Source organism: Raphanus sativus, chromosome 2, assembly GCF_000801105.2.
Source record: "Raphanus sativus cultivar WK10039 chromosome 2, ASM80110v3, whole genome shotgun sequence".
NCBI lineage: Eukaryota > Viridiplantae > Streptophyta > Magnoliopsida > Brassicales > Brassicaceae > Raphanus > Raphanus sativus.
The window spans coordinates 10616257-10643616 of record NC_079512.1 but is presented as its reverse complement, the minus strand read 5'-3'; the positions used below and the strand labels follow the sequence as shown (position 1 = coordinate 10643616).

General features: G+C 30.7%; 1 protein-coding gene and 1 pseudogene across 1 annotated transcript; both read right to left on the bottom strand.

The window, feature by feature from the left end:
* Window positions 1–2082: 2082 nt before the first annotated feature.
* Window positions 2083–4407, bottom strand: LOC108829854 (uncharacterized; annotated as a pseudogene).
* A 7183-nt stretch (window positions 4408–11590) lies between these two features.
* Window positions 11591–13335, bottom strand: LOC108829845 (nucleoside diphosphate kinase III, chloroplastic/mitochondrial). The gene is made up of 7 exons (XM_018603439.2): window positions 13172–13335; window positions 12757–12897; window positions 12630–12667; window positions 12483–12533; window positions 12187–12354; window positions 11987–12099; window positions 11591–11900 (listed from the first exon to the last, which is right to left on the bottom strand). Exons 1-7 carry the CDS (start codon window positions 13251–13253, stop codon window positions 11777–11779), a joined length of 717 nt encoding a protein of 238 aa, XP_018458941.1. The 5' UTR covers window positions 13254–13335; the 3' UTR covers window positions 11591–11776.
* Between the last annotated feature and the right edge of the window lie 14025 nt (window positions 13336–27360).

Sequence of the window (27360 nt, the reverse complement as noted above, 5' to 3'; positions counted from 1 at the left end):
GGAAGCAAAAGTGTATATGTTCAAAAGGTTGAGGATAAATGTACCAATTCTATATTTTTCTGACAGTTTTCGGGTGGGTTTGTTATTTCTGTTAGGTTTGATGATCGCACGCTGTTATTTTGTTTGTTTACGTTCTACTTTGTAAATCCATGGAAGCAAAAGTGTATATGTAAAAAAGGTTGAGAATAAATGTACCGATTCTATATTTTACTGACCATTTTCAGGTGGGTTCGCAATTTCTTTCTGGGACAACTTTGGTTTTCGTTTTGTTAAAAAAATGGATTTGTTGGAATTGATTAACTGACTACAATAAAAAATAGTGCCTCTTGCCAGGTCTTCTTAGAAACACATTATACAACCATGTCAACCAATGGATTGTTTGTTTCACCATCTCTCATCTCCAACCATCTGATCTGTTTATATATCCATCTAGATGATACACCATCGGCATGTATACCTCAATTTCAGTTTTACCTTACTTTCATCATCAAATGCAAGCATCTTATACATCATATTTTCTATCATTGACAAAATTATATTCTCCACTGATGTCTTCAAACTCACACTATACATTTGACTTTGGAATTTAAAATGTACTTTCACATATTTCGTCATTGTATCCTGCCAAAACAATTGAACAAACTCAATAAATTGACTACAGTTATCAATAGTTATACCAGTTGTTCTAAGTTTTATCTAGTTAACTATATTTATACCTATTATACTACAATTAGACGCTATACTAGTTATATCTAGTTCTGCTTCAACAGTAACTCAAACTGAATTAGTTTCAGTTATGAATAAATCATGGTGTGAATCTACTCCAAATTTACTCCCATTCAACCACATGAATGCATTGTATACAAATTTTATATTACAGTTCAACCTAGAAATGATGGCGTTAAACACCAATGTGCATACCAAATCCATCAAATTCAATTACAAACCTAAACCCAAATTCTATCCAATGCAGCTTGAGGAGAAGAAAATAAATAACTTAGATTCCGACTTGCTGCGAGGGAATGCTCAACGGTGAAAAATTAGTGGTCTGATGGCGTCGCCGGAGAATATAACGACGACAACAGTAAAGTAGCTCAGGAGAGAAAAGGAGGAGAGTCGTAAGCTGCAGCGGGTGACCTGATCTTTCTTTTTTTCTTTTCTTTGCATTTTTTAAATTAAAATTGACAAACCCGAACCAAGCTCACCCGAACCAGACAGAGTCTCAGGAAGTTCTACCCATTTGAGTTCTAAATATGAATATGTATGTATGTATTTATTTATTGTATATGTATATGTAATTGTAGGGACCATTAAATAGTGTAGAACCTTACCCAAAAGTTCTAAATTTATAACTTTTTAGAATTTTTGGATAAGGTTCTACACTATTTAGTGGACTCTACAACTACATACACATATACAAAAAATACATACACACATGTTCATATTTAGAACTTTAATGGGTAGAACTCCCATTGGAAATGCTCTAACCAGATTTCCATTTTTTTTTGTGACCCACTTAAGGGATATTTCGTCAATTCATATTTCATTAAATTCAATTGGGCATAGACAATTTTTTAGAATCCATAAGACTAATACAATAGTTTCAACAAACAACACACTCTACATCATCTTCTATTTCTTCCACAACAGTTTCTCTCTCTTCCACTTAATAATTCAACACTCACTTATTTTTTATACTTTACAATGGTTTGTTTAATAAAATTCTACACCCTACTCTACCATTTTTATTTTCATATTTTTATTTTGGTCTATATCTTTTATTTTGAATTACATATTAATAATAATAATTAGTTAAAATTAAACAATACTTAAGAGCTATATAAATGATAAAATAATTTATAAATGATTAAATAATTTATGTTTAATTTTATAATCTTTTTTTATAATCTTAATAAAAATATCAATTATTAAAGATGATAAATATAAAGAGTTATTATTAAAAAATAGAATTACGAAAACTTAAAATTTAATACAATACATTAATAAGCACACAGCACAAATAATAAAACGCACATAGCATAATTAGTACAATAAACTCAACTCATAAATTTAGAAATCTTTCTAACCATGAAACATTCTGAATTTTCGCCATATGTGTTTGACTAGATCTGCTTGCATTTTGTGATGCACATTTGAATCACACAATTCACATCTAGCATGCACGTGATTTGCAAATGCAGGTAAAACTTCAGTCGAGAATGGTTGTGGTGCATTAGATCCACTTGCCTCTGATTGATCATAATCGGTCCAATTTTGAGCATATGTATCTCGTTCATCCTCAACAATCAAATTATACAATATGATACATGACCTCATTATAATAGTCAAATCGAAAATTTCCCACAAGCGAGCTGGTTCGCGAATGATTTTAAATCGAGCATGCAGCACTCTGAATGCACATTCAATGTCCTTCCGACATCCCTCCTGAACTTGTGCAAATAACTTATTCGGTTCACTTTGTGGAAGCCTAATCGATTTGACGAAAGTAGGATAAGAAAGATATATACCGTCAGCTAGATAATACACCATATTGTAAGGTCGTTGGTTCACGAAGAAGTTCACTTTTGGAGTATTTCCTTGTTCAACATCATCGAACACTGGTGAACGATCTATAAAGTTTATATCGTTCAATGTGCCCAGACATCCAGAAAAGCATGCCAAATCCATAGATCATGGGTTACGACCACTTCAAGAATAACAGTGGTAATTCCCTTATCTCCCTGAGTATATTGTCCTTCCCACTCTTTAGGACATTTTTTTTCATTCCATGTGCATGCAATCAATACTCCTAATCATCCCCGGGAACCCTCGCATTTCACTAACATGCAAAATTCTTTGTATGATTCATTTACAGAACGTACGCAAGCACTCCAAAAAGTTGTTGTACCTCCAATTTTTATGTATTTATCAACTTTGTTGGCCGCCATACCATATGCTAACATCCGCATGGTTGTGGTACATTTCGCTAATGAAAATATACCTTCTTTATTAGCTGCGTCAAATCATTGAGTGAAGTAAATGTCACTTCTTGATAGGTCCCCTATGATTTGGAGAAAGACATTTTTCGCATCTGAAATCGTCGACGAAACATTGCATCATCATATGTAGGTTGATTGGAAAAGTAGTCGTTAATCAATCTTTGATTTGCCACTGGATGATTTCTCTTGTGGTATCTTCTCTTGCTACGAGGTGGATAGTCTTCCTCTATTTTCTTTCGACGCTCCCTAAACTGGTTGAGGATATACATTTCTTCAATTTCAGATTGTATTTTGTAACTTCGATATCAAAAAGAAGTTTTTATGGATCCATTGTGGTATTGGCACATCAATGAAAGAATGAGTCCATCTTTATAAGACAATGAAACCGATGGATCATGTTGAGTGCTTGGAGGATAAGATTCTTACATTGAAGAAAAAGTCATGGGCACTCGACATCATTATTAAATCATGTTGAGTAGTTGGAAGATAAGATTCTGCCATTTAAAGCCGAAATTGGCGGATAACATTGATTGAAAAGTTAGGGGAACTCGACAATATTATTAAATCATGCTGAGTGGTTGGAAGATAAGATTCTCCAATTTAAAGCCAAAATTGACGGATAGCATTGATGGAAAAATCATGTGCACATTAAATAATCTTGGGTGGTTAGAGGATAAGATTTTATATTATTAAAACATAACGTGACAATACATAATTAAATAATCAACTGACAACAACATTATTAAAGGAGAAAGTTACAACAAATATAACGAAGGCATGAAGTGACATGCTACAGACCAGCATGGAGTGGAATGATGCAGAAACCCTTGTGACTACAACTATTTTCCAAATAATTTTTAGTTCAACTGTTGGAACAACTCGTTGTTGTGGTCATTGATATGTTCCTTTTCACTTAGCTTCAGCCACATCTTCATCTTCTTAGCCCGGATTTTTTCTTTCATCAATTGATTTCCTTCCTCTTGCTTTTGGTTTGCCTTCTCTTGTCTTTGGTTGCCTCTTTCGCATTCCGTTTGCCTCCTCTTGCAACATGGCTATTTTTCCAAGCATTCGAACTCTTGAGCTTTGATTTGTTTGAATTCATTAAAATCTTTGATGACCACTTCCAAGGCTATGCACTTCCCTTTTTTAGCTTTTTTTTTGCTGCATACCTCTCCATTGGACGAGCAGTGGATCCTATAGATTTGGAGTCACTAGCATCACTCTCGTGAGCTCTCTTAGATCCACTGCTTCTAGAGCTACTATTTCCTCTAACCTGACTTCCATAACGTGGTTGATCATGAACAGCGATCCATTCGTTCATTAAATTGAAATTCTGGGTACCACCATCATAATAGATTTCTTGCGCTTTCGCCAATACATCTTGCTCCGACCACCCACTTTGTTGCATACTTTAAGCGATATTGTAAGCGCCAATCCATTTTAATTTTTGGTTCATGTAGTTGTAATGATTTCTGCATGATACTCCACCACGCGGAGGATCAACTGAGCAATGCTCATTACAATACTCAAAAAATTTACCTCAAAATGGTTTGCTTCTCTGGTTTCTACCAACAACGATGTGTGTTCCATATTGGATCCACCCACTCAGTAGCACCAAATTTTGCTCAGTGGTCCATTTGACTCTTTTCGAGTAGCAGAGGTTAAAGTGGCTGTAGCAGGAGTGGCTTCATTAACCCCACTTATACCACCAAGAGTCATTTGTGTAGAAAATTCGAGAAATTCAGTTGCTCCAACGTTTTGAGCAATTTCATTATCCGTCGGAGTGGAAGAATAAACGGGTGGTTGAGATGAATATGTCATTGGCGAACCGTAATATGGATGATAGTTGGGAACAGCTGACGGTATGAAGAAACTTGGTGAAAAACCATAATTTGAAATGTATTGGGGTTGATTTTGAAATGGATAGTTGTTGGGATTTGGATAGTTGAAAAGATAGTTTGAAGAGTTTGGGATATAGTTAGAAGAGTTTTTGTTAGGATCTATTTTTCAATGAAGATAGAAAATATAGAAAGGAGAGTTGTTTGAGAAGTTAAAGATGATTTTTTTTGTGTCAAAATCTAATGAAACAAAGTTTTTTTTGTGTCCAAATCTAATGAAACAAATTTTTATTTATAGAATATAAAAATGATAAATTTCGATATAATTATTTTTAAAATACGTAATTTAATATATAAGAAATTAGTCAAATAATGAAGAAGGGAAAAAAGACTTAGCACATCCAAAAAAGCTGTCATTGTCGTCCATTTTCTATAAGTCAGTACAACCATGTCACATCGACCATTTCTCCCCTTTCCATCGAATTTCAACGCACTTAATATCTTTAACACGTTCAATGCAGTTCATTTTCAACTCATCATTCAAGGTTTATTGTATGGAGTCAACTGTTGAATTTATTAATTTATTAATTCAACACTCCATCATGAATAGTCTAATACCCTGAGCACTGAGTCTATTTGAATAATTATTTCAACAATTGAACACATAGACTGGATCAGTTGAAAACAAAAAAATTGGCTGACATGGATTCAACGGTGTTGTATATTTTCAACAGTGGAAACAAATAAATTGTAGGACCACAAATGACACATGTTTTTATGTTAAACAATGTGTTTTCAATTAAATATAAAGTGAATCTAAGGTATTTTTTTATTGGTTGCATATATGTTTGGGTAATTAAGGGAAATTGCCACTAATACCACTTTCAAGGTACCACTTTTCATGTTTACACTAACCAACTTTACCCTTAAAAATTTAATAGGTAAAATACTATTATACCCCTAATTGATCAAACATAAACATAGTGTCTTTCTCCCACGATTTCTTCTAATTCCAGATTCACCAATAACAATCTATCAAATTATCTTCGGTGATAAAATCCGGCGAGATTCAACGATTCCGACGAGTTCTCCAGCGAGATTCGACGATGCCGACGAGTTTTCCGGCGAGATTTGATGACGCCAACGTTCGGTAAGATTTGACGAAGACTTCAATCTCAAACGGACAGAACAAGACGATCTCTTACCACGAACGCGTAACTAAGGTGAGAGGATAATATATGGTGATTTCGTCACTTTCTGTAATTTTAGCTTGATTTCTAATAATCGATCAGTTTCTGGGAAGGAAGACGAAGCTTTTCTCATGAGGTTTTAAAAATCTCAAATTTATAAAACCTTATAAATATTATCGATGAGGAACTTAGTGTTATGTATTATCGTCTTTTGATGTATCTTTTTGATCCTTCAAGCTTTGAGTATTTTTGTGTTGAATATATTTTTACTCATACTAACTTATATTTCTTTTTTCTCCAAATCTTTGTCCCGCGATCAAATTGGGAGTTGCTCCAAACGAAATCACCACTGAACTTGCTATCTCTGGCGAACTTGGCGAGATGTAGAAGCGATCCGGCGAACAAAGGAAGAAGATTAGCGAAGGTGTCAAGATAATTTGAGAATGAAGCATCGAAGAACGTGATTTCTCTCTTCTACTTTTATTTTTCAGAAAATGATTTGTTTAATTAATTTCAGGTTGAAAATTTTCAAACATGATCAGTTTATGTGATGTTGACGAAAGTGTTGATATTGAAATTGAAATTTTACTCTGTGATATTTATAAATCCTTATAAATTTCATATTATAGAAAACATACTATTTCTATAAATTTTGATGTTTGAATATATATTGGGATATAATTCATTGGGATTTTACTGTTGATAAAGAAAGAGAAGGTTCAATTAGTGTTATTCCTAAAGATATATCTTACAAAGAGTTGATTAGGGTAGTTCTAAAAGAGGTACCAAATTTTATTTTGGAGCCAAGGCATTGACGAAGTGGATTTTGTGTTGCTTAGAAGTGGTAGCTCACAGATTCTATTCACTGAATCAAGTATTTCTCAGGAACTTGTGTTTGGATTTCTCCAAAAATAGAGCCTACATTCATTTTAGATGTGGAAGAGTTGATTCAAAAGTCACTTGAAGTTGCTGGCTTTGTTGCACACCAACTGTTTGAGCAAATGATTTTAAGAGGAATGAGAGAACAGCAACACAAGGTCTTGAGTAAATTACAAAAAACATAGCGATTCAAATATAAACCCAATAAAGAAAGACATAATTTCAGAGACAAGGTTTTTACAGAGAAGGAAAAGCTTCAGGTGGTTGTTTGTGACAACATCAATAATAGTTTTGAATGGGATAACTTTTTGGTGATGATGAAGAGATGCTAAGTGTTTATGCTACTGACGTTGAAGAGCTTTTACTCCTGAAAAGTTTCCAAAACATGAAGGTTTAAGTTCAGAATTAGCTCGAGTACTATGGAGAGCAGACAATTATTTCTTAAAAATGATTTATAAGCCTCTATAAAACGTTATAAAACTTCATAAAATAATTACCTTTTGATATTCTACAAATCTTTATAAATGAATTTATAAATCCTTATAAATAACTTTAAATATTCTTATAAATCTAAAGAACACGTGCATGCTTTGTAAAGAGATGATGATACGTGGCAGATTCTGAGGCACATGAGGACAGCAAGCAAGGCTCCACCGCTTCAGAAATTTTACATACCCTTATAAATTGTTTAATAATCCTTTATAAGGGTGTATAAACTTTATAAATTATTTTTATAAATTATTAATAAATTATTATACAAACTATTATAAATTGTTTTATAAGGCTTTCTAAATGGTTATAGAATCTTTTAGTTGATTTATAAACCTATAAAATTCTTAAATACCCAAAATACCCATTATAAATTGAATATAAGCTTTCATAAAGTTTTTATAAACTCTTATTAATAGTATACATACCCCTTATAAATTAGTTATAAACTTTCATAAATTTTTTATAAACATTTATAAATGGTTTATGGGTTTTATAACTTGTTTTTATATGCCTTTATTAATGATTTATATACTTTTACAAATAATTTTACAAACCCTTATAAGTTTTTGTAAAGAGATAATGATACGTGGCAGATTTTGAGGCACATGTGGACAGCAAGCAAGGTTCCACCGCTTCAGATATTTTACATACCCTTATAAAATTTATAAATGTTTTATAAATGGTTTTATAAGCCTTTATAAATAGTTATATAAATATTTATATATATATATATATATATAAACTATTGATAAAGGTTTATAAATGATTCTAAATCTTCATAAATGGTTTATAAACATTTATAAATTATTTATAATCCTTATAAAGCCTTATAGGCTGATTTTATAAACTCTTCTAAATGAACTATACTTTAATAATATATTTAGAAAGCCTTTATAAGGCTTTTTAAAGAGATGATGATACGTGGCAGATTCTGAGGTACATGTGGACAGCAAGCAAGGCTCCACCGATTCAGAAATTTTAAATACCCTTATAAATCATTTTATAATCTTTTATAATGGTGTATAAACTTTATAAATTATTTTTATAAATCCGTATACATTATTTACATACCCTTATAAATTATTATACAAACCATTATAAATTATTTTATAAGACTTTCTAAATTGTTATAGATTATTTTAGTTGATTTATAAACCTATACAACACTTATAGTACCTCTTATAAACCTATACAACTCTTATACATCAGACAGAGAACTTGACATATGTATTGTGAAACTAACTGTAAACGAGTTTGATTTCAAGTAAAAGTAGCTTAGAACTGCACATATGATCTCTTGGGTAATTTAAATTTAAAAGAAACAACTAAATGATTTATAAAACCTTATAAGTCATTTATCCGGATTCATTAACCAATTTATAAGAGTTTATAACTTAGTTTATAAAGATTTATAAATTAGTTATAAAAATTATAAATACTTATAAATTATCGAAACAACTATCATCCAGGTGAAGTTTCAGAGACTCTATTACAACACCACGTGGGGCGTTTGCTTCTTTGCTATCCCCAAGGCATGGGTTCCAGCTATCAAATCTGGTTTTGGATGAAGGTGAAGCCTGAAGACAAGAATTGGTTCTTGCTCTGCCGGAGAGTGTGATATACATAGAAGATATGCATCTCAAGATTTCTTCAGAGAACCTACTCAGGTTTTCCATGTCATCTACGATGAGAGATAAGCCTAGAAGATCTCCAAGGGTAGTGTGATGAATAGTTTTATAAATAGTTTTATAAATATTTTAAGTGTTTTATAAACTGTATAGTTGACTTTATAAAAATTCATAAATGGTTCGTAAAAAGTATTATAAGATCTTATAAATGGTTGATATACAAAACTGTTTTAAGTATCCATATGATTGGTTTTATAAACCTTTATAAACACACACGAGTATTGTTATCAGCCATTATAAATTTTCTCTTTGCAAGCACAAATAATCCATCGAAGATACATAGATATATTGAAAGACATAGATATATTGAAAGACGGATCAGACTAAATAGCATATTTTTTGGCAAGGGTGATGAGGATTTTGGCAAAGGTGATGAGGACCGTGAGAACACCAAACTCAGCATCCCAAGCGATGTCATGGCTCAATAGTGGGACTCCATGAGCAAAAACGTAAGCACAGCTGACAGCTCTCATGAAGATACGGCAGCTCTCATCATGCTCATACACCTCCTTGTTCTCAGCGTAGAACTTGACTTCATTCTGATTAGGCATCACCAGTATATCAACACCACAAACACCTGGCAAGTTGAATGAAACGCAAACACTTCCATCACCTTTTCATTGTGTACTATCGTCTAAACGCTTACGACTTTTCACCACAAATGGATGGTCCTTCATCCATATTGTATCTCCCAGATTTATATATAAACAAACTAAGCCTTTAATGGATCCTAATGCAAAAAAGGTGTGATCTTTTTGAGTGAGAGGAAGGATTCGAACCTGTGTTAGGAGGGAGAAAGCGAGTACACTTGTTATCGAGACAATCATCCTCAAGACTCCATCTTTAATCTTCGCATCCATCTCCTCTTCTTTTTCTTCTTCTTTCTCTGCGAGATCTCTCCCTCCCTCTCTCTCTCCAATAAGAAATTAAACAGAGACCACTACGGAGTAAGCAGAGCGTTACGAGGAGACAGTACAGTTCATAGAGCAATTCGTCACAGACGCCATTCCAAGAGAGGAGCATACGGTGGAAGATCGAAACCGCCGCCGTACAAGAACGTGATTGGATTTCGCCGCCGGAGAGTCGATCAACGGAGAGAGACACGATGGATCCGACGGAGAGAGAGATGAATTGGAGATAAGGTAAGGTTAGTTTTGTCTTTTACACATTAATAAAAAGTGTATTTGTGAAAATGTCCCTCTATTAGTGGTATTGTTGAATTGTGGTACCACACAAAGTGTAGTTATGAAATTTCCCTATTTTTCTTTTCATCCTATCTATTTAAGTTCAATTATATGAAAGTAAAAGTAAATTTTCATATATTATTCTTATATCAAAATTTATTGTTTCAAAAACTCTATAAATAGAAATTCGGTATATTTTATTTGAACACTAGAAACTACATTTGTAAAATATATTTCAATAATAGTTATTTTAATATTTATTATTAGTAAAAATGTTTAAAAGGATCATTTTTAAAAAAAAAGTATGTTTAATAATTATTTATTTTTATTTAGTTACAGTTTATTATTTTTGTTAGTATGTAAAATATACAAATAAAAAAACAAAATAAGAATAGTAGATTAGAGTGTTGAATAAAATTAAAAAAAAATTATTGTAGAAATAAATTTATATGTGTGTTAAATTAATAGGTGGAAGAAAGAGAAGATGATTTGCATTGTTAAAAATATAAATTAGGGTGTTGAATACTTTTAACCGTTGTTCATAGTTTAAGAAATTGTGTCTATTATTTATAAATGGGGGAGAGAGAAGAGATGACTCAACAGACCATCGCAAATGTTCCAAAGACTATTATTGTAACTTGCTTATATGTGCGAAAAGATTTACAACGAAAAGACTTACAAAGATACTATCGTAACTCAACCAATATCACATCTCTTCAAGAAGTGGTTCAGGTTAGCCCAAAAGGCTTTCTTTTCAGAGCTCATCAAAACTATTTTTAGTGCTTTTTGAAGTGTTTTTCTAAACTTTCATATTTTTTGTGACACACACACAAGTTTGCTATTTGTCTCTCCCACAATATCCCGAGTGGACTTCCCCCGAGCTGTTTCTGCTCATATGATCGCTTCTTTTTATCCTTGGTGTTTTCACTTTTGTCCATGTTGGTTAAAAAATATTGGTTGCCAATTCTGTTTTTTATTAGTTAAAAACAGAACTTTTAGCTCTTCTTTGATTATCGGTAGTCTATATGGTATCAAAGTTGGTTAAAAAATATCACGTCTTCTTATTGGTTAATCTAAATAAAACTTTGAGCTCTTCTTTCATTATCTGTAGTCTATATGGTATCAAAGTATCAATTCTGTTTTTATTCTTAGAACAACGACTATTACGTTTGTGATGGCCGCCAAGATATAAAAAATAATCAGCCATATTAGTATATTACATATAACCACTTTTTCTCAAACAAAACAAGAAAAAAAAAACTCATTAGCCATATAAGTTAATATCTAGAATCTGCATCTTCCATGCAAAATAAACAAAAATTTCAGTATCCAATAATCTCATTCTCATACTTATTATAACTTCTGCTCTTATAACCGAGTTCACCAGGGAAAATACAAAACCGGGAATGTGTTTGTATCCGTAATACGTGTCTTTTGTTTTTATTGTTTGGGGGTAAGGAACAAGAACAATTTTATTGGATGTCAAAAGAAGAGAAAAAGAGGAATTTAGTTGTCGCCATAGATCCACTTCTCAGCGTTGTTGGTGTAAGAGACAAGTTCTTGAGGCTTAAACCACAGATTGATCTCATCCTTTGCAGTCTCTGGTCCATCACTTCCATGGATTATGTTCCTGATGCAATTTCACATTTCAATTACCAAACCAAATCTCCATAAGGTCCTAATACGAATATACCGACAAAAGAAAACCGAACATACCTCCCAACAACAACGGCAAGATCTCCACGGATTGTCCCAGGCTCAGATTTCTGAGGATCGGTGGCTCCAATCAGTTTACGCCCGTATCTGATCACGCCTTCTCCTTCCCATACCTACAACGAGCCAATATCATGTTAGTCTATTTCTTCTCGAGTTTGCAATCAAATTTCAAAAGCTGAGGAGAAAGAGTTTCTCTTTACCATGGCAATAACAGGACCAGAGCTAAGGAAGTCACACAAGCCATTGAAGAAAGGTCTTTCCTTGAGATCATGGTAATGCTTCTGTGCGAAATCCTTGGAAGGAACAACGACCTTGATACCAACAAGCTTGAAGCCCTTGCGTTCGAATCGAGAAATGATCTCTGATATCTGTTGGTTCATGAGATAAGATTTGCACACCATATGAATAACAAATTACACAAACACAACACATGAGAACCAATTCAAGACTAACAAGAAACCAATATTTTTTATTTAAAAAAAAAAAAAAAGATTACCAGTCCTCGCTGCACTCCATCAGGCTTGATAGCAATGAAAGTGCGTTCCATCTGATTTGGACAGAAACATTCAGCGATCAAGAACATAAGGATGACGAACTGAACATAAGGAGAGAAATAATACAAGAAAATGATGACTATCATTACCTCAGCAGCAAAAACCTCTTGATCTTGAACCATGAAGGCTATTAACATAAACAAAAACAAAAAAAGAAAACATATGTCAGTTACTTTCATCATGATGTAAACAGAGCAAACACTGTGTTGGTTAAACCTGCAGCAGGAAGAGCCAAGAGTCCAGTGATCCAAGTCTTTGAGGCGGCACCAGAACCTGATGATCTTCCAAAGTTAGATGCATAGAGAGGCATCTTTCCAGATGCGGTAACCGCTGCTGCTGCACCAACGGCTCGTCCTTCTGAGAAAATCAACGCATAAGAAAACATCAGATCACATCGAACAAATCTCTGAATCGATTCTCACCAGATCTATAAATCTAAACGGATAAACAATGATTTGTATCCATTTTTCTTAGATTTATAAACGAAACGAATCAGGAATCAAGTGAAACGGTTTCAATCAAACTCTGAATGAGGAATATTCCGCAGATTGATGAGTCAATAGATCTAGAGATTTCACTAACTACATGATTTCAAATAATCTAAGAGAGAGAGGGAGGAGATGAAACGTACCAGAGAAGAAACGAGCATTCTTAGCTGAAGAGAGAAGAGACCTTGCTGCTTTTGAAGCAGATCTGCAGATTTGGGAGCTCATTTTTTCTTCTTTCTTGTTGGTTCAGAGAGTGATGAATAAAACCCGGAAGTGAAACTGAGAGGATACCTGGGGAAATGTGAACATGATGAGATCTGTTAGGTGGATCTTATAGCCACGTGGTTCGGATCCACCAATCGGGTGAGAAACCCTACCCAACCCAAGACAAACATAGGACTATAGGCGGATGGTTTTTTATCACGTGCTAAGAAATCTTTTTTTTTCTGTGTTCAGATATAACTGCATCTAAATATAACTACATAAAATAAACTAAATAAACTATAACTGCATATTAAATATAACGGCTCCACATCTGATAACACCTAAAAATCCTATTTTTAAGGTTCGTGGAGGTTGCCTGGGAGAACAATAAAGTAGCATATACTTTTGTCGAAGTCTTTTCTTCGTGGTCGTAACTCTTATATAATTCATTATTATGTTCCAATTTCTTTTCTTCTTTTTTGATAAAATTATGTCACAATTTCTGTTGTAACTTTCCTCGAGGAGGATCACTTGCCTCTTCAATATATGTATCATTTGTCGGAAAAAAGTATGTTACATCCAATGAACTAAAACAAACTATATTAATATACGTATGTTGACAAAACAAAACAAGTATGTACATATATGTATAGCATTGAAGTAATTGATTTAGCTAAATTGTTAATTAATACATTTTAAGATGTTCTTTATTGTTGTTCAAAAAAAAAGAAGATGTTCTTTATTTAATAGATGTTCATTCCAATTTAAACATAAAACAGTAGTTTTGATATGTATGTTTTATGTTTTTAAAATATTTAGAAAATACTTAATTTTACTTTCAAACTTTTATTTTCATTTGACATATAAAATATCAAAATTAGTTTAGATTATTTAAATATTTTTTTGTAACAAGTTAAAATTTATAACATCGAGACCTAAAAATTCATAAATATTTATTTCTGTAATGCGAATAATAAAATTAAATTTGGAATCTTTAAAGAAAATTTTATCTATTGGTTTAACCAGTGGTTTAACCGGTTACCGTGTTTTCGGATTTTAGTAATTTGTGCGGATTTTATATATCTCTTACTTATTAATAGAAAAGCAATTTGGGAGACTAACCTTAAATGTGTAATATAATCACAGAAATGCCATTTTGCTTAGGTGTCATTACCATAGACTCTCTCACACCATTTAACTAATAAGACATCTGTTACTAGACTATTTACAAGGAATGCCACTGATGATATCAATTATTAACATCTGTTACTATACGTATATTTCCTTATGATATAATTAATACGTCCAATACTCAACAACAATATTTTTATTTATTAATAACAAACCATGATTCACGTGACCTTATGTGTACGAGACTCCATTATATTTAATGTTTGCAAAGTTATCTGCAAAACACATTCCATCATTTATGTTAATATAAGTTTATTCGAGAAAACTTAATTTTAAAATTTTAAGAATTTTATTTTTTAAATTATGAAAATCTAAGAAAATATATTTGTACAATATTTTGGCTGAGCTCTGGGTAGATTTAACATATTCACGTGACCTTATGGGTTAACTAATGAATTTGAAATTATATTTGTACATTGTTTTGGCACTATAATGTGTCTACTAGCCTCAATATAGGCTAATACATACAATTAAATCTACTTTATTTTTTATTTTTTTGTAAAAGAAACGCTGATCATTACTTCCTGTGTAATTTAGGAAATCAGATATATAGTATTTAACTAATTAAATGTTTTGTGTGCATGGCAATCCCTTATATATGGCAATCATAACTATAGTTTTTGGTAAATTTTCACAAACGTATCAATTACAATCAAAGCAATAAATTTTTAAAAAGGCTAATCTTAATGTGTTATGTGTTTATGGCGATATTCATATTTTGTGTGATTGACAAGCTGTATCAATGTATTAATTCTATAAATATTTGAAATAAATTCTTGGTATACTTTTCTTCTTTTTTTTCGCTAAAAAACATTCTTGATATACTTCCTACATTCTATATAAGAGAAGGTGGAATGACTGGCTTACTCTTTCATTATAACAAACACGGTTGTTTAAGGGTGTATTTGTTTTAGTTATGTATTCTTTCTACATTTTAATTTGTGATTCACTATATTATGGCTTCTTACATAAATTTATGTTCAGAGTTTGTATTATGGTTTTTATATGAAGTTTTCTGCATACTTTTGTAAGTTTTACTTTGTGTAAACATTTGTTTAATTTTAGCCTCACGAGTTATTTCTAAGACAATAATAGTAAGTAAGTATGTATGAATCAGCAGTCCCCAAATAATTATACAACAACTTAGAAAGTCTGTTCATACTCTCCCTGTATAAATAAAAATGTCTATATCTGCAAGTTCAGTGGAATCCAGAAAAAGACAAACATGATTGACTAAAACAAATACTACCATGAAATTGAAGATAACAAGATTTAGAAACGCTGAGTTGTAATAATTTGTTCTTCGTATCAGAAGGACAAAAACCCATCAACTCTTCTAACAGTTAAATGTGTCATATCTATTAATATCCCAAAAGTGTGCATATAAATATAACAATTTTTTTTGGTAAAAGAAATATAACATTTTGAGTCTTAAAAACCTATTACAGTAGAACCTTTATAAATTAATACTCGATAAATTAAGAATCACTATAAATTAATAAATTTTATTAATTTCAATTTAGGCCGGTGTAAATTATGATATAAATCGATAAAATAATAGATAATAATATTTTTAAAACTTCCATGTAAATATATAGTCCCATCAAAACCATAAATTAATAATACCCATATATTTTCTATACATAAATATAAACTAAACATTATATTGTTGGTTTTATATTCACTATGAAAATACCTCTATTTTTCTTAAAATTTCATTATATTTTGTTAATATTTACTAAAATTATATCAAAAATCATATAACAATTCTATAATTGAAACATAAAAATATACACCAAGAAGTTAATTAAACAATATGAAAGTCAAATTTCCAAAATTTAAATAATGTATATACGGTAAAATAAAATATTTTCTTATTTTACAAATAAAAATATTCAGAATTAGAAAAATATAAAAAATGAAAATTTTGTTAATTAATATCTCTATAAATTAATAAAATTTTAAAGTTCCAACATTATTAATTTATAGAAGTTCTATTGTATATGCTTATGATTAAGCTTTGCATATGATGAATGTTTTCTGAAAAAAAAATTCATTATTTTGAATATAAAGTAACTTAGATAGTTAACGATTCAAGAAGATTAGCGAAATAATTGGGACCATTACACAGAGCTCAAACAATGCACTATACATGTTGTTAATTAATTTATTTTTCAATTTATGCACAAAAATGTTCTTGAATAAAATTATTTTTTTGATATATACATCCTGCGCAAGGCGCATGTCTCTACCTAGTCAATACTATTAAAATAGAAACATGATCTATTGATATAGGTGTACTCCAACTATTTTAATAGTATTAATCAAAATTTCTTATTAATCATTTAAAAAATATTATACAAATAAAAATACAAATATAATTAAAAATACACAAATATATAAATTATTATTTTTTACAAATTTAAAACAAAAAATATACCCACCATTAAATCTAGTTATGCATTAAAATGCTAAAACGACATTTATTTTGTAGCGAAATTTTTTTCTATAACGACACTTAATATGAAACGGAAGAAGTAGTAGATAAATTTTCAAATTTTACTTTTTCTTATTTATGCACAACTGTAGCCGAAACTAAATTCATGAATATATATGGGGAAGGTTTCCTTTTCTTTGGTTTGTGGATAAAATGCTTGTGCATTATCGATCTTTCGTAAAGACATTTATCAATTAATTAGCGCATGCAGATTCCCGCAAAAGACATTTATATATATATATGAACTAGTGAAATACACAAAAACATCCAACATCGTCCATAAATTCTAAACTATATTAAATAAATGTAAACCCCAAACAACGTAAAATTACATATCATAATTTACGACATTATTGATCCACCATAACCCAATTATCTTGTTGCAGAAAACAAACCAGAATCAGACTTAGAAGTAGCTTCAGCTCTTAGCAAATCACATCATAGGTTAGTCTTCTGAAATCAAATCTCAGCATAAATCTCGACTAAATAATCAATGCATAAAAACATTGCATTTTCGTAATTTTATCTTATATTTAACTATTTTGCTTATATTTTACTTTTATTTTGCTTATATTTTGTCCATTTTTGTTATCATTATATTTTGGAGTAATTATAGAAGTACTCGATAATAATGAAGTTCATTTGAATACTTAATCCAATTTTAATATAACGAACATATAGCCGTTGGTTTAAGCTCGAATTCTACTATGTAGGACTCGTCCTCAAACAAAGCGGATAACGAACCCATTTGAGTTGTAGTGTGTAATGATACCAGATTTGGGTAGAAGCATCATAAACATGTGTTTTCAGCTTTTAGTAAGTTCTCTATTTTTTTTAAAAGTTGAAACTTCAATTTTTAAAATATAGTAAGTTCAGTATGTAGTTTCTTACTTTTAAGACTAAAACGAGTTAATATTTAGGTATGTTTTAGTTATCAATCATAAATTATTATTTAAACATTAAGAACTAAAATTTCCTTCAGGATTTTGTTATAGTAAAACTAAAAATTACCCAAAATGTTTTAAAAATATTTAATAACACATATGTGATGGCGTATTTTCAAAAGTGTAGAAAAGAATTCAGGACCTTCAAAATACCACGCATGACAAATTTATTACATTATTGGTGTCCTTGCACTCGAGTCCTTAAGAAAAATAATATGTGTATGTATATAATATATATATACACATATATTTTTTATAGACTTTGTATTGGGAACTCCCCAATAATGTTGCTCTTAGTAGATAAACTTGCATACTTCTACTTTATACTATTCATGCACATGTCAGAATAATGAAGGATGTGTCATCTTATTGGCGATGGGTAATTTTTATCCACCGGCGACTGTGAGTCAAATCATGTATGACCCGATTCATACTTGAGTAATAGAATAGCTTTTTTATGCCAGAAAAAAAACGACCATCAAATTTTCAGTTGTGTCATCTTATTTCGTTCTACATATTTCAGAAAGTTTTAGATGTTTTTTTTCATAGTGTAAGCATATCTCTCTCGTTTAACTGTTGTGATTTTTTATATTCGTAACTAAAACACGAATGTAATTTATGATTTCTATACCTTTTGGAAATTTAAACTATGCATAAATATTATAGTAAACATATAATATTAATTTTTGAAGTGTAAAATAAGAAAATCTTATGATTATTATTATTTTGTAAGATATATAAATTATAATTTTTATCGTAAAAATTAAATCACAAAAAATGTGTAGATGTATTTAATAGCAATACTTTATAATGTCTACATTTTGTAATTCAATTATTTTAAATTGTTATACAATAGGCCAAGCCAAAATAAATCAAAATGGGCTGTAGTGGAAAGAGATAAAATGTTTAGAAGCCCAGCCGATTGCTCAGATCCGTTTTATCAATATACTCCAGATTTTTTTGTCATGTTTAAGACAAGTTTGCGCTTTCGAAAAAAGTCTAACTCTAAAATGGCGATGGAGGAATGAATCGGGTCATACATGATTTGACTCACAGTACTACTATCTGTTTTGTTGAACGTTGATAGATATTTGAACTCAAAAATATTGTTTAAACCATTTATTTATGTTTTTTTTAAATGACCGTGGGGTTTCCGGACCTTAGGCCCAAGAAAATCTATCTGAGGTTCGCAGCAGCTACGTGATTTCTTCTAAGAAAGAAGGGTGGCCAATGGGTGTCAAACCAGAGACGCTGAACTGAAGTTCTCAAGGAACGTCCGCAGCCACCCAGAACCACTGGCCCAACCCCATTGGTTACCATTTATTTATGTTGGTTTTCGATTTCTTTTGCATGTCTTCTAGAAAAGCTCAAAAGTAATAGATCTGTTGAAATCGAAACAAATCTGAGGCTTTCATAGAAACATATTGGTGAGCTTGTTCCTTTTGTATTCAACCTTTGAAAAATCCAAAGGTTAGAGTTCAAAGGTTAAATCGTTTCTGGTATCTTGTTTTATCTTTTTAATAGTAGAAGGATCTATGTGATGTTAATATTATGTGTCTTAAATTTATATAATATATATTTTCTGTAAAATGAATATTTTATTAAATTTAGTTATATTTTAGCTTCATATAAATATAGGCTTTTCTATGTTTTAAATATTCGGGTAAAAACCTATTATCCCTATTTTTTGTTTAGTATTCAATAGTTAATGTGTATCATATGTATTAAAATGAGAATAATTTATATTATATTTTTAAAAATATTAATACTTTTGTTAAAATTTTAGATTCATGTACAATACAGCGTTATTTTAATTTATATTATAATTTTAAAAATATTAATACTTGTGTCAAAATTGTAGATTCATGCACAATACATCATTATTTTAAATTTATTGTAATATACATAATGTTTTATTTAAAAACAAATTTATTTTTGGGTCTAAAATAATATTTCATAATTTCATAGTAATTTCTTCTAAGAAATTTCCCCTATTTATTCTTACTGTGTTTATTTTATTGCAAGGTCTGCCAATGGGTTCACAAACATCTCTACAAATGAAGAGTGACTGTATTAATAAACATCTTGAAGGTAAAAAATGACGGTTCATTTTTTAATCAAAATATTATAAATTTTCCTTGTTCAATTATTTTATTTCTATATAACATAGATTGTCTTTTATAAGTATTCAAAAACACACATTGACATTTATAGCATGACCACTTTAACAAAGAAAATTATTGTATGCAAACACTCAAAATATGTTATTTATTCTTGTACATGTAATCTGTTAGTATGTAATGTTTGATGGCTGCACTTACTTAGAAGTTATATAGTGTCTTCCATTCACCAACAATGCATTTATCTCTCAAAGAAGTCGGATAGTTCTTCATACATGTAGTATGGATTTTGCGCTCCTGCGAGCATAAACAACATATTTTGAGTCGTTTGCATGCAATAACATATTTATGAGTAGCTTGCACAATTTATTACCTTTTTCTGCTAATATGATTTCCAAACTCGACATTGGATGCTTTCCAGGTGTGAATCATTTGGGTTCGATCAACCAGTGCGGCTTCCATGGCCTAATCTCATCAAGGTAAACCATATTTTACTTGGAAGGCATATTATGAGAAATGTTAAAAGTCTGTTGTGTTTGCTTTGAGGTTAAAGCATAGTATATAAAAGAAAAGTAGAGGTCGTGGGTTTAAGATTTCCTATTCAATACAGTCAGAGAATATAGGCCGTCAGTTTTGTAAAATATAATATCTTGACAATCAAGTTGTTTCAATTTATGGAAAATTTGATTTTCGGGTATCTTATAAATATAATCGATATTTAAGTTAACGAAATTCACGCTTTATACTTTAGTATATCCCATATTGTTATGTATATCTACGCTTCCACAAAATGAGTTTAGTTGCCATTTTTTTGGTTTTGATTATGTATATATCTTTTAATTCTTAACTTTGAAAATATTTAAAATACAATCATTTGGGTATTTCCTATATATAAGTGGAGAGGAAATCTATACTGTTATTTTCTCAAAATATGGGTATTTTGTATATCTAATATATTAAAAATAAAGTACAAATAGTACTTAATCTTTATTTTTTCACAATAATTACAAAGATTGCCATTAGCCTTTAATATAGAGATTTTAGAATATTAATTAACCAGACACATTTAATTTACGGACCAAACAAATATCTTTTGTATATATTGTTACCTAAAATTTTGGTTCCTCTTAGGAATAAAAGGAATGTATATCAAAATGATTATAAATGTACATTTTGTTTTCTTCACGTTCAAATTACAACTGAAAACATATGTTGTTAATATTTTTTTATTAAATATATCCCACTTATATCAAACAATATATATATTGCATGTCTTTTGCTTGGAACCACATCATTATTCACAAAACAACTTAAACATGTCTAATTTTGAGTCTATTAGATAGGTCCACTTATTTACTTATAAAATATTTTAACCATTTAATCTGGAAACTTATTTTAATCAGCTATTTCTAATTTATTTATCAATACTATTAATTCTTCAACATGTCCAATTGATATGGATTAGGTCCAATTTAAAAAAGTGGCATCCAAATATAACTAACTAAAGTAACCGTATAATAATAATAAGAAAACTGCATCCCCTTCTTATTAATCAAGAAGCATTTTTAAAGAGTAACCTTTAGTTTGTAAGTTATTTACGGGTGTGCCATGCTGACGTGTCGTCACCATATTCATTCTCAGCCCATTTGTATATTTACCCTCAACTCACTAGAATAATTACAAACATCTGCCATTGTCATATAATATAGTTGCATCGTCTAACATTAATATTTTGTATCGATTTATTTGGCATTCAATTTCCGAATCATCCGTTTATAGCAACGTTCTTATAATTGCGTCTATGACTTAAATGTTTGAATTTAATGTGTTTTATTTCATCTGTTTATATATGGGAAACGAATTTTATGGAATTTAACTTGGTGTCAAATTTGGTGAGTACTATGATTGGCAATTTATGATCCTTCCATAATGTGTAGGCAAATTATTATCCTGCCATATATAATGGTATTTGTCATTCCGAACAATATGAATATTTTAGAGCAAATGTGGAAGAGAAATTATACAATTTTTTCATTACATGTTGCTTTTTTACATTTTGTTTATTATATTGTTTGAACAATTAACTTGCAAAACAATGTTGGAGTAAATCGATAAAATTAAGTAACATGTAACTCTCTTATTTTCTCATCCATATAAATTTGATACACAATAGTATTATGCATATATGGCAAAAACTGATTTATAGAAAGATCTTTAATATATTGATTCGATGTGGTAACTATTCCTTTTTACGTTTAATCTTTAATTTAAAAAGGATTTCAACCGATTCAGTTTCCATTATCGATTCATTTTCCAAACCGATTTACTATTGTGAAAAGACACAACCCTTGGAGAGTCTTCCCTTTACCTTATAAATAAGACCAATACGCATCTCATTTCATCCCACCTTTCTCATTACAATTTCATTCGCCTCCCTTCTAAAACATTTTTTTCTCTTCAAATTTCGGTTACTAATTTTTTTTCCTCGATTTAGGTTAGTAAATCTTCACGATTTAGGTTACTAACATCTTTGTCTTTCTATAAATCAGTTAATTGTAATCTATCAACTTTCTTCTTCCACATTTATGATGTCTATTTTGTTTCTTAGATTTGATAGACAACGAATCGTGATCTTTCACAAGTTAGAATAGTTTTGATTAGTTACTATACTTCATGCAGAAGTATTGTTGATTATTTTGTGATCTCTTATTTGTATTGATTAGTTTTCTATCATTACCGATTCGTATGTGATAGAAAGATCTTGGGTGTGATGATTAGGAGTTATGGTCGTACCTGGTTAATATAGAACGTTCCCTTTTATTATATTTTTTTTACTAACTAAATATTTGTACCATTTTATGCAGACGAAGATCTCACCATGGAAAACTTTAAAAGGGACCTCAAACTCAAGTCGCTCATGGCGGAAGACTATGGGACTGCTGTAGAAGAGGTTTTCGACAGATGTGTGGAAGATATGACAGAGCATTACCGGGCCAAACTGCTGATGCTCAAAAAACAGCAGGATGCCGAGTACAAGAAATTTCAAGAGGAGGTTGAGGTGTCGCGCATACAAGGCAAACTGGAACTCATTAACGATCTCTTCAACAATGAGGCAATGAAGGAGGAGAAAGAGAAGTTGGAGTCGGATCTCGTGCTTGCCCAGGCGAAGGCAAGTGATGTTTATGTACCGCAGATCGATTGGTTCGTCCTCAACGAGCCACATATGTTTCTTCCATGATCCATCTCTTCAATATGTTTTATGTTTTTAATATTTTGGTTATTTTTTTATGAAGACATTATCTGTATTTTTAAGCTTGGTTGATTGTTACACTACAACCAAATTATTCTATAAACAATCAAGTTCTCATTCGCATGCAAAATTCTCGGTTTCTTATTACTTTCACAATTGGCTTTGATGTTGCTTGAAGCATATGTATAGAGACATTTATAAATTCTGAGAATATTCACTATATATGACAACCAAAGATCAAAAGAGTTTAGTGCATTTACGTAATTAAGTAATAATTATAGTATCTTACATCAGTATTATTTTGTCGTAGTCATAAAAATTTTATAGAAAATAGGCCAATTGTGCATATATGGAAAAAACTGACATACTGTTGAATAAGATCACATCAAAATAATTAAGTTTGAAGTTATTAATGTTTTTTATATCTAGGCTTGGTTCGTTTGTAATGATGATTTTCATTTGACAAATCGAGATCACATCAAAATAAGAGAGTTAGTTTGTGTGTTATGTAGGATTGTAATGATTATTTCTCATATTTTACTGATTTATCTAATAAGTTTGATATGTATTTTAAAATATAGTTGCATTCTTTGTTGAGATTCATGATTTTGATATTACAAATTCTTAAATGTGATCTCGATTAAATTAATTACTTATTTAATAAATTCTATTTAGTTTCCATACTCAGGATTATGGAATGATATATATTAATTTGGTAATAAATTAAACAATGATTCATGGTTTTGGAAATGCAGTCGATTATTTCGAAATTAATAAATTCGATGCAAATTCATTTCTGTATTTAAAATTTAGGGTTTCTATGTTTGTAATGATGATTAGTAATTAAATTTCGGCTTTCTATGTTTGTAATGATGTTCTTTGATTTGACAAAGTAGAAATCAAATCTAACAATATAGAAGCCAAATATACGAAATTGTATTTAGTTTCCATATTATTTGATACATATTATGGAAACTGAAAAAATGCTACCTAATCACCTCAGCTATATATACTCTAGACATTTCATTCTTCTCCAAACATCATCTCTCCATTTTCTTCTTGAGTAAGCTTTTTCTGAGTTCATAAAAGCGTGCTTTTTTCATATTTCGCTTCTCTCCCTCATCTCCTTTTGGGTTAAAAATCGTTTGTTCTCTTTTATATCCATAGTTCATCCGAAATATAGATATTGTCATAGTTGTGGAATCGTTTGTTCCATAGTTTATTTTGGGGTTTTCTTATTAGTATAGTTTGTATAGCAACAATATACAAAATATTTTTGATATATATAAGTTTAGTTAGACAATTTGGATTACTAATAAAAAGCACTTATAACTAATTTAAAACCTCCCTGAATGATTTTTCATGTGTTGCACAATTTTATTAGCTAATTTTAATTTTATTTGTAAATACATGCAGAATCAAGACATGTCAAGTTCCAAAGATATGAAGATGAAGGAGGCCGTCGTTGATGACTCGGGATCAGCATGGCAAGATGGTTACAAAGAAGCCCAAAGGGAAACGAGGCTCCATTACCGTGCGGTCCTTCAACTATTCAAAGATCGCTATGAAGCTGTTAAGGCTAGACATGTGGAGGAGGTTGCGGTTGAAAGACTCCAAGCCAAGCTTGAGATACTTGAGAAAGCGGAGAAGGTGTTCGGTCCGCTTAAGGAGAAGCAAAGAATTATATGTGAGCTGAGCCTTGCATATGAGAGGATGCAAGATGTGAGAGTTCCAGCTCCCGATTGGCACAAGATGGGTGAATCTTGGTTGTTCGATTGATCTCTCTTCTCTAGACAAATCGCATGAAACTTTTTGGATCCAAATGTTTAGTTGGATCTATGTCTCAATATATGTTATTTAATTTCGGCTTAATGTTTGATGTTTAATTATGAACTTATAACTCTCGGATTATGATTCATTTTGAATTGAACTCTTTATGTTTTATTGTTTTCGTTACACATCTCTATATTTTATGTTTATAGAGATAGTAATTATATTTTTATTAACTCAGATAAGAAGACGATTAACAATTAAATCTAAGAGAAAATACTAATTTTAAAAGGCTATGATATCTTTAGTCTGATATTATTAAAATACGGGAAATAATTATTATAATATAAGATAACATACAAAATAAATTTATTTTTTGTGGGAATATCGAATTTGTCACATAAATTAATAATACATAAATTAGTATTTACCAAATCACGTATATAAAAGTGTGTTTTAAGATTAGTATAGATTGTATGTATGTATTTATGTAAACGTTTCTAATCTTGGGTAACAACATGTATATTTATTACTCTTCCCGATAACACTCATCCTAAAATGATACAAAATATACATTAGGTTATATTGCTGCTAAGTTTATTAAATTTTAAATTATGTTAGTAAAGATTCACTTTATGATTTTTTTTTTCATTACCCATCTCTATATTTAATGTTGAATTTCGGGAGTAATTAAGAGTTAATCCCCCTCTTATTATAGTATATTAATAATTAAGAATTCTATAAGAACTCTATCACCAATTAAATCCGTTTTAAATACTAATATTAGTTTTTAAAATTTTTTTATACATATATATTACCACATCGAATCAATATATTAATAGTCATTATAATCCTAGAAAACTAACAAAATATATTTATTTTTCCCAACGATACTAAGAAAGTGTTTTATTATCTGATTAAAGGTTTTCTTTGATTGTTGTTATATAAAGGTTTATAATATTTATATAACAGGTACATGTTATATAAATATTCCCGAAGTGATCATAATAAACTGATATGAATGTATACTTTAGTTTATATTGCAAACCATTTTTAGCTACACTTTATGTTACTAAAGAAACGAGAAGATTCACATGACATAGTTTCACAAAGTACCATTACAAAAGAAGCATTCGGATACTGATACTCAAAGTACGATTACATGAAAGGCCTATCATACGGCAATATAAACGACAACCAAGATAACAACATAAAGATAACATGAAACATATAACGAACTAGATAATATTGGCCATATTAACTCTTCCATATGAGTTAATCTTTGTTCCTTGCGAAGTGGACAAACTGATTGAGCCTTTTGAAATAATAACAACGATCGCAAAGTTTGACCATATTATCCGGATTGCAAGTTCCGGATGGCCTAATGTTCATAAGACTTACATAGTACTCAGGCCTCATAATGCAATGGATATCGATTAAAGCTGTTTTGATGACGGTCCAGCAATGGTCAGACTTTGCTATATCTAACTTCCAATTGAGTTTGTCCATGTATTTTTTACCTTTTGGATAGTAACCTCGCGCGAGAAGTAAAAGACCGTAGAGATACGTACCGTATTCATTGCCTCCAATGGATGACATGCGTAAATGGCGCAATCCGATTCGTTTATGGTCGTGGAAGAAGTATCTGAGGAAGCCTTCAATGTAATGTGCTTGGGCGTTGTCATGATCTAGACAGAGTTTCTTGAGCTTGGCGTGATATCCCAACATTTCTCGCGGATTCACCACAAAATAGTCGAGAGAAACGTTTCGGAAATAGACATCCGGGTCAGAGCTCAAAGAGTTCTCCGCTGTTGAGTCATCGTCGGAGGAGATGTAATGAAAATTGTTTCTAGAATGATCCGACGACATCCCGATCGAGTAGAAGTGTTTATGTTGCTGTAATTTGCTTTAGATGGTTTTAGATGGTGTTGAAACATTTAATGTGGAGGATGACATACATATATAAGTGGTTGAAGGCGATACTTTACATTTCAAATAATTTGCAAGAATCAAATAAAAACATTGATGGGAATAATGCAGCTTGAAAAATGGGTAAAGTTACTTTGTGTTGTCATTTCTACTTTTGACTCATATCGTTCTTTGTAAGGCCATGCACAATCTTGGCAAACGAAATGGTCAGTCACTTTATTTGAATAGATGTTCTAATTACATGTGGCGACAAAACCATGGTTGATTTTTCATTAGGTTTGATGATGAAATATATGAAAATAGCACTTCTAGATTATTGCATCAAGACCATAGTTGAATATTATTTTGGATATACGACCAACTATAAGAAATTAATATACGGTTTGCATTGTCAATATCATATAGATGTGTAACGTATTTCTAGATG

Excerpts from the sequence above, each read along its gene's own strand:
- LOC108829845 (XM_018603439.2), bottom strand. The coding sequence starts at position 13,253 with ATGAGCTCCCAAATCTGCAGATCTGCTTCAAAAGCAGCAAGGTCTCTT. Across the intron at positions 12,668-12,756 it reads CTTGGCTCTTCCTGCTGCAG|CCTTCATGGTTCAAGATCAA; the intron begins GTTTAACCAACA and ends TTATGTTAATAG. Across the intron at positions 12,100-12,186 it reads CTGGTCCTGTTATTGCCATG|GTATGGGAAGGAGAAGGCGT; the intron begins GTAAAGAGAAAC and ends GGCTCGTTGTAG.